Source organism: Ambystoma mexicanum, chromosome 5p (genome assembly GCF_040938575.1).
Source record: "Ambystoma mexicanum isolate Mex_15411 chromosome 5p, UKY_AmexF1_1, whole genome shotgun sequence".
Lineage (NCBI taxonomy): Eukaryota > Metazoa > Chordata > Amphibia > Caudata > Ambystomatidae > Ambystoma > Ambystoma mexicanum.
The window spans coordinates 462,952,340-462,960,964 of NC_090930.1; the positions used below are offsets into that span (position 1 = coordinate 462,952,340).

The window sequence follows — 8,625 nt, forward strand, 5'->3', positions numbered from 1 at the left end:
GTTACACCAGCAAAACTTTCTAGTGACGTACATGGTGTTCCGTTTGAGAGAAGATATGGATTCTTTGCACTTTCAAGCGCAACGCTTTCGCTTCAGCACGTTTTTACATCCTAAACGCTGACAGGTTGCTCCTTATTGCTGGTACCGCCAAAGGGAAGAATGGTCCCTGTCGGTCGTCCCACATGACGGTTATGAAATAGGCACCGTTGATGATTATCCACCAATGTTGATTGAAGAATCCATCTGATGGTAGCTGGAAACTATGGCATGCCCAGAATGGTAAAATATAGCTGTGTAGGTAACAGAATACAATAATATATTTTAGTAGCCGTTCTGTAATTGAATATAACAAGTTACCATATAATTCAAACCGGATGAAACCTAATCATGAACATAAACCACACAGAATGAACACATACATGACAACGTAGGGGAGTAGTTGAGACCACGACCTGCATGAAAAAGCCAAGAGAATGTCCTCAGAGTCATCTGCAGAAATACTTTACTTCATGTACCCAAAATCAAACACAAAGAGGAACGGACTGTGTCTCCGTCGAAACAGTTTTCTACGTAGTTAGGAGCACAAAAGAAGCTTACCTCAGCTTAGCAATGTTGTAATTAAGCTGTCTCATTTATTTAGGAGAAATTGGAAAAGCAATTTACATTCTTGTAATTCTCTACGTCAAGGTTGACGTGGGTGGAGTATCAGTCATTCCCCACTCCTCGTTTGTCATGTTCTTTCCTATTTTTTCGGTGTCTGCCTTTTTGTTGTCATTTGAGCTGCACTTCAGTGCTTCGGCGTGTCCGGCTCTATGTAAATGCTACTCAGAAGAGGTCATTCACTGCAACAATTTGGGGTTAACAGCCCTGCCTGAAGACATAACTGCATCGGCCACATATCTAAACCTGGCTGGAAATCTTCTGTGCATTCTTTCTTTCAACTATTTCCACCTTGTCCCTTCAATTCAGACTCTTTGGCTAAACCACAATAACCTGACTTTCCTGTACCCTGGAACTTTTGTTGCCCTGACAGATTTAAGAAACTTAAATCTCAGCGCAAATTCCAGACTGACCTACCTGCACGCGTACACCTTCCAGGGACTCTCCAACCTAATGTCTTTGGATGTGTCTCACTGCAACATCTTTGAAATCCACCCACTTGTATTTTCACACCTGGTGTCCTTGGAAATTCTGGATTTAACTTCCAACAAGATGCGCTACATCCCTCACGCTTTGAGCAAAGTGCCGAACATCACACGGCTGTCCTTGGAAAAGAATAACATAGAGGCTATTGGTAAGAATTCGCTCATGTTTCAGACGTCCCTGCATACTCTAAATCTCCGAAAGAACCGCATATGGGTGATTCAAGGCGAGGCGTTCATCCACCTGAATGAACTGCGTAATCTAAATTTAGGACACAACAATATTTCTGATCTGCCTAACCAGCTTTTCGAAGGCCTAATCCATCTTAAGACGATGTACCTTGAAGCAAACAGGATCACAGCCATCCGCTGCCCCTTCAGCAGCCTGATTAACTTGAAGAAACTATACCTGAACAACAACCGCATAGTGTACATCTCCAGAAACGCCTTCTCCTCCCTGAAAGAACTGGAGTTTCTTCACTTAAGCAGGAACCATTTGGCGTCCATTCCTCACCCGTTGTTTCTTCGACTGCCCAAGTTACGGCACATCTACCTTTCCTACAACCCTTGGAATTGTGACTGCGACATGGGCTGGCTGGCCCAGTGGAACGCTTCGTACCGAGGGGTGCTGGAGGGCTTGCACTGCAGGCTTGCGGCTTCTCCTGCTACTAAAGCCACTGGCTTCTCACCTAACTCGTCCCAGTGCACGCTGCGTCCCGACGAGACAAAGGACGCCTGTGAGGAAACGCCCACAAACACCGCGCAGCGACAGCGTTTCCCGGCTGCATCCTTGGTGCTCACGTGTACTTTGGTTTTGTTTTGCTTTTAAAATCAAATAAATTGAAAATCGATTCAGTGTATTAGCATATTGTTTTCAACGCAAAATAAATCGCGCAGCACCAAGAGTACAGTAAGTCAATTGTTCCCACCAATGTTTGAACTTCTGCAAATTATAATAATTGTAAATCATAAACTGCAACACCCACTCTGACTATAATGGTACAGGCTTTGGAAATAAAGGCAGGTCAGCACTGTCGGTTTGTTCGGTAGACTGGTGTATTCACAGTGCCCTGCAGGGGCGCTGTACTTGGGGGAATGTGCTTTCATGTAAAATGCAATATGCTGGAGCGAATCATGCTTCTATCACAGCAATTGGGATGTTTTACAGTGTTGCCAAGACACGATGCTCTTGGCCCAGCTACGCTAGTATGTGGCACTTCCCTGCGTGTCTCTGTCTTTGAGAGATCAGGCATTAGCCCCAAGGATGTAGCGGATCTCTGTTCTACAGGAGCCTGAAAAACGTGTTCAGTGTTCAGGGTTCAATCGCAGGTGGCAATGTCAGAGTGGTTCTTCGGGGAGCCTCAAGGGTATTTTCTAAAAATAAGTTTAAAAATAAACGCTTACAGGACTGATATCATTATAAGGTTAACCTTTCAGGACCACATGGCATCAATCAAAAATTCTATGTAGGCCTAACACAGGAAGATTCTCGCAATATTTTTGTTTTGCTTTACCTTTTGGGGTTAATGTGCATGCTTATTTAATATTATTAACTATATTGATCATTATCAGTTGTAATGGTGAAGGTATTCCCCTACTCTGTTCTCCAATCTCACAAATACCCACACATCTCTCTCACCAAAACCCCTCACACTAACCGATTCTCCATCCCAACGTACACTCCCGAGCCTCTCACTCTCATCATGCACATACTTGAGTGCTCTGTCACACTAGGAAGTCCAATTTGCACACCCAAGCCCTTGCCACACTCCAAACCATACTCCCAATTCACACCTTATGTCCCCAATTCCCCCTGCAGTCTGCAGCCCTCCATTGCTTCTTGCTACTTCTGCATCATGCAACCTTTCTTCAATTCTATCGCACTCTTCCCTCATCCTTTCTCCCAATCTGCAGATTACTATCTCTTTCTGGAAAATCCCTCTATCTGTTTTTCTGGGCTACTGCTCCCCCTGTAGCCCACACTCCTTCTGCTTTATGGCCCCTCGCTTACCATCTGATATTTGGCCCAGGGCCCCAGCTACCACTCTGCTCTCCTATTCCCTCTCTGACTCACCAATCCGCTTTCTTGCCTATCACTCCACATTTGACCCATCACTATCTCCTTTCCCTCCCGTACTGTGAAATTGAATTTTTATTTTTTAAACGTAGATTTTGGCTCAGATTCTACAAAAATGGGGCATCTAAAAATAGAGCAGAGGATATGTATGCTACGCTTAGATAACCCATTTTTGGAAATTAGCAAATTATTATTATTCTCAAAGGTGACCTGCGTAGTTCCGAAGAGCTGAGCTGTAGTGCACATAATGTGCTCGTCAGTCACCTTCAATATATCAGTGTCAGAAGCGCTAGCCCGACAATAATGTTCAACAGGCTCCGAACGCATTTTACCATGACAGGCCCTTAAAACGTGATCTAAAAAAAGCATTTCTATCCCGATTGAGGAACAGAAATGTAAGTGAGACACCAGTGGTTCATACCTTTGCTGTCAAAATAATAAACAAGAGGAAATATGAGCGAGGAAGGCTAAGAGTGAGAGTAAGAATAAAGCAAGTGTGTGAGAGGAAGGATGAGAGGGTATAGAGAGAGGGGGTAAGATGGGTGGTTTAGGGAATAAAGGCGGTAGCATGAGGTAAGGTGGGTGGGGGGATAACGTGTGTAGGGCGGTTGGTGGGGTTAAAGGGAGAGGTGGTAGTGTTTAGTAGGAAAAAAGGGGGTAGGATGGGTGGCAGTAGATGGTGGTAGGATGGGTTGGGATAGACTGAGAGGGTATGGTGTGTGGATGGGGGTATAGAAAGAGGGGGTAGGGTGTGTAAGTGGGGGTGGTGTGGGTAGGGTGGGTGAGGGTAGGGTGGATGAGGGTAGGGACGGTGAGGGTAGAGTGGGTGACAGCAGAGAGAGTTGTTAGTGTGGGTGTGGGTAGAAGGAGTTGGTAGGGAGGGTGGGAATAGAGAGTTAGTAGGCTGGGTGGGTGTGGATAGAGACATTGTGGATAGACTGGGTGGGGATAGAGAGAGTGGGGGTAATGATATGATATGGCATTTATAACACGCCTATACACAAGTGTAGGCTGGGTGGATGGGGTAGTGGGAGTGTGGATAGGGTAGGTGGGGAAGAGAGAGTTGGGGTAGGGTGGGTGTGGGTATAGACAGTGTGGATATGGTAGGTGGGGGTTGAGAGAATGGGGGTAGGGTGGCTGGTGCAGAGAGAATGGGGCTAAGGCGGGTGGGTGGGGTAGAGAGAGTGGGGCTATGGTAGAGAGAGTGAAGGTAGGGTGGGTGTGGATAGAGACATTGTGGATTGGCTGGGTGGGGATAGAGAGAGTGGGGGTAATGATATGATATGGCATTCATAACACGCCTATACACAAGTGTAGGCTGGGTGGATGGGGTAGTGAGAGTGTGGATAGGGTAGGTGGGGAAGAGAGAGTTGGGGTACGGTGGGTGTGGGTATAGACAGTCTGGACAGGGTAGGTGGGGGTTGAGAGAGTGGGCGTAGGGTGGGCGGTGCAGAGAGAATGGAGCCAAGGCGGTTGGGTGGGGTAGAGAGTGTGGGGGTGTGGTAGAGCGAGTGAAGGTAGGGTGGGTGGGGGTAGAGAGAGAGAGAGAGAAAGGAGGTAGGGGTGGTGGGTGGAGCTAGAGAGAGAGGGGGTAGGGTGAGCAGGTGGCGGTAGAGTGTGGGGGTAGGGTGAGTGGGGTAGAGAGAGTGGAGGTAGAATACATGGTTGGGGTGGATGGGTTAGAGTGTGTGAGGGTTTCAGAGTGGTTCTTTGGGTATCCTCAATGTTATTTGAAAAAATAAGTTTAAAAATAAACACTTACATGACTGATATTATAAGGTTAACTGTTCAGGACCATATGACAGCAATGAAACATATATGTAGGCCTAACACATGAAGATTCTTTCAATATCTTTTTTTGGGGGGGGCTATTAGGCAGACCCTTCATGATCTTGCGGCATGAAATGATACATTTTGAGGTATAACACATGACATTTTAAGACAAAAGCATTTATTTATTGCAGCATCTTTGCTGCACATTTTATCATTCACTGGAGGGTGTATGATTGGCACTTTGCAGCAAAGAGGCAGTGTGCAAGGCTACAAAATAGCCAGGTTGTCAATATTTGTACCATATGAATTAATTTAATGTGAAGAGCCCCAGATGTCCATGGTTCGACAGAACAGTTATTTTGCTTTACCTTTTGGGGTCAATGTGCAACCCTATTTAATATTATTAACAGTATTAATCATTATCAGTTGTAATGGTGAAAATATTCCCCTTCTATGTTCTCCAATCCCACAAATACCCACACACCTCTCTCACCAAAACCCCTCACACTCATCAATTCTCCATCCCAACTTACACTCTCGAATCCCTGACTCTCAATCACGCACATACTTGCGTGCTCTGTCACACTGCAAAGTCCCAATTTGCACTCTCAAGCCCCTGCCACACTACAAACCATACTCCCAACTCACACCTTTCACTCCCCAATTCCCTCTGCAGTCTACAGCCCTTCTTTCTTTCTTGCTACTTGCGCGTATTGCATCCTTTCTTCCATTCTATCGCACTCTTCCATCAGCCTTTATCCCAATCTGCAGATCACTCCCTCTTTCCGGCCAAACGCTCTCTCTGTTTTTCTGGGTCAGTGCTCCCACTGTAGCCTGCACTCCCTCTCTTCTTTCTGGCCCCTCGCTTACCCTCTGATATTTGGCCAACCGCCCAGCTCCACTCTGCTCTCTTGCCAACCGATTCTCTCTCTGACCCAATCTTCCGCTTTCTTGCCTATCACTCCACATTTTACCCATCACTCTCTCCTTTGCCTCTCATACTTTGAAATTTTCTTTTCTTTTTTATAAATGTAGATTTTTGCTCAGATTCTTCAAAAATGGGCATCTAAAAATAGAGCAGAGGATACGTATGCTACGCTTAGATAACCCATTTTGGAAATTAGCAAATTATTATTATTCTCAAAGGTGACCGGCGTAGTTCCGAATGGGCTGAGCTGTAGCGCACATGATGTGCTGGTCAGCCGCCTTCAATATATCAGTGTCGGATGTGCTCGCCCGACAATAATGTTCGACAGGCTCTGAGCTCATTTTACCATGACAGGCCCTTAAGGGGCCTATCACTGTAAAATGTGATCTAAAAAAGCATTTCTATCCCGATTGAGGAACAGAAATGTAAGTGAGACAGCAGTGGTTCATACCTTTGCTGTCACAATAATAAACAAGAGGAAATGTGAGCGAGGAAGGGTGAGAGTAAGAATACAGGATGTGTGTGAGAGGAAGGATGAGAGGGTTTAGGGAGAGGGGGTAAGGTGGGTGGTTGAGAGTAAGAATACAGGATGTGTGTGAGAGGAAGGATGAGAGGGTTTAGGGAGAAGGGGTAAGGTGGGTGGTTTGGGGAATAAAGGAGGTAGTATGAGGTAAGGTGGGTGGGGCGATAACGTGTGTAGGGTGGTTGGTGGGGTTAAAGAGAAAGGTGGTTGTGTTGAGTAGAGAAAGAGGGAGTAGGATGGGTGGCAGTAGAGGGTGTTAGGGAGGGTTGGGATAGACTGAGAGGGTATGGTGTGTGGATGGGGGTATAGAAAGAGGGGGTAGGGTGTGTTAGTGGGGGTGGTGAGGGTAGGGTTGGTGAGTGTAGGGAAGGTGAGGGTAGGGCGGGTGACAGTGGAGAGAGTTGTTAGCATAGTTGTGGGTAGAAAGTGTTGGTAGGAAGGGTTGGAATTGAGAGTTGGTAGTCTGGGTGGATGGGGTAGTGAGAGTGTGGATAGTTTAGGTGGGGGTAGAGAGAATTGGGTTAGGGTGGTGCGGGTAAAGAGACATTGTGGGTAGGCTGGGTGGGGATAGAGAGAGTGGGGGTGGGGTAGGTGGTGTAGGGAGAGTGGGGGTAAGGCGGGTGGGGGCAGAGAGAGTGGGGGTAATGTTTGTTTATGGGGGTAAATAGGGTGAGGTTAGGGTGGGTGGGGGTAGAGAGAGTAGTGGTGGGGCGAGTGGGTGCCATAGAGAATAGGCATAGGGTGGGTGGGGCTAGAGAGAGTGGGGGCAGGGTGTGTTGGTGGAGGTAGAGAAGGTGGGTATAGGGCGGGTAGGGGTACAGAGAGTGAGGGCAGGGTGTGTTAGTGGGGGTAAAGAGTGTGAGGGCAGGGTGGGTGGAGGTAGAGAGCATGACGTCAGGGGTGGAGAGAGTTGGTAGCGTGGGTGTTGGTAGTAATAGTTGATAGGTTGGGTGGGAATAGAGAGTTGGTAGGCTGGGTGGATGGGGTAGTGAGAGTGTGGATAGGGTAGGTGGGGAAGAGAGAGTTGGGGTAGGGTGGGTGTGGGTATAGACAGTGTGGATATGGTAGGTGGGGGTTGAGAGAATGGGGGTTGGGTGGGTGGTGGAGAGAGAATGGGGCTAAGGCGGGTAGGTGGGGTAGAGAGAGTGGGGCTATGGTAGAGAGAGTGAAGGTAGGGTGGGTGGGGGTAGAGAGAGAGGGGGGTAGGGTGGGTGGGTGGAGCTAGAGAGAGAGGGGCTAGGGTGGGTAGGTGGCGGTAGAGTGTGGGGGTAGGGTGAGTGGGGTAGAGAGAGTGGAGGTAGAATACGTGGTTGAGGTGGATGAGTTAGAGTGTGTGAGGGTTTCAGAGTGGTTCTTTGGGTATCCTCAATGTTATTTGAAAAAATAAGTTTAAAAATAAACACTTACATGACTGATATTATAAGGTTAACTGTTCAGGACCATATGACAGCAATGAAACATATATGTAGGCCTATCACATGAAGATTTCTTGCAATATCTTTCTTTTTGGGGGGGGGCTATTAGGCAGACCCTTCATTATCTTGCGGCATGAAATGGTACATTTTGAGGTATAACACATGCCATTTTAAGACACAAGCATTTATTTATTGCAGCATTTTTGCTGCACATGTTATCATTCACTGGAGGGTGTAAGATTGGCACTTTGCAGGAAAGAGGCAGTGTACAAGGCTACACAATAGCCAGCTTGTCATCATTTGTACCATATGAATTAATTTAATGTGAAGAGCTACAGATGTCCATGGTTCGACACAAGTTTTTTTGCTTTACCTTTTGGGGTCAATGTGCAACCCTATTTAATATTATTAACAGTATTGATCATTATCAGTTGTAATGGTGAAAATATTCCCCTTCTATGTTCTCCAATCCCACAAATACCCACACACCTCTCTCACCAAAACCCCTCATACTCATCAATTCTCCATCCCAACTTACACTCTCGAATCCCTGACTCTCAATCACGCACATACTTGCGTGCTCTGTCACACTGCAAAGTCCCAATTTGCACTCCAAGCCTCTGCCACACTCCAAACCATACTCCCAACTCATACCTTACACTCCCCAATTCCTCCCACAGTCTACAGCCCTTCTTTCTTTCTTGCTACTTCAGCATATTGCATCCTTTCTTCCATTCTATTACACTTTCCCTCATCCTTTCTCCCAA

General features: G+C 46.7%; 1 protein-coding gene across 1 annotated transcript; it reads left to right on the plus strand.

Moving 5' to 3' along the window:
• Positions 1–720: 720 nt before the first annotated feature.
• LOC138481667 (nyctalopin-like) lies at positions 721–2,176 on the plus strand. Its single transcript, XM_069613821.1, has one exon. It carries the CDS (start codon positions 733–735, stop codon positions 1,969–1,971), a length of 1,239 nt encoding a protein of 412 aa, XP_069469922.1. The 5' UTR covers positions 721–732; the 3' UTR covers positions 1,972–2,176.
• Positions 2,177–8,625: the final 6,449 nt, after the last annotated feature.

Bases quoted from the DNA above. Each gene is read 5' to 3' on its own strand.
- LOC138481667 (XM_069613821.1), top strand. From the start codon at position 733: ATGTTCTTTCCTATTTTTTCGGTGTCTGCCTTTTTGTTGTCATTTGAG.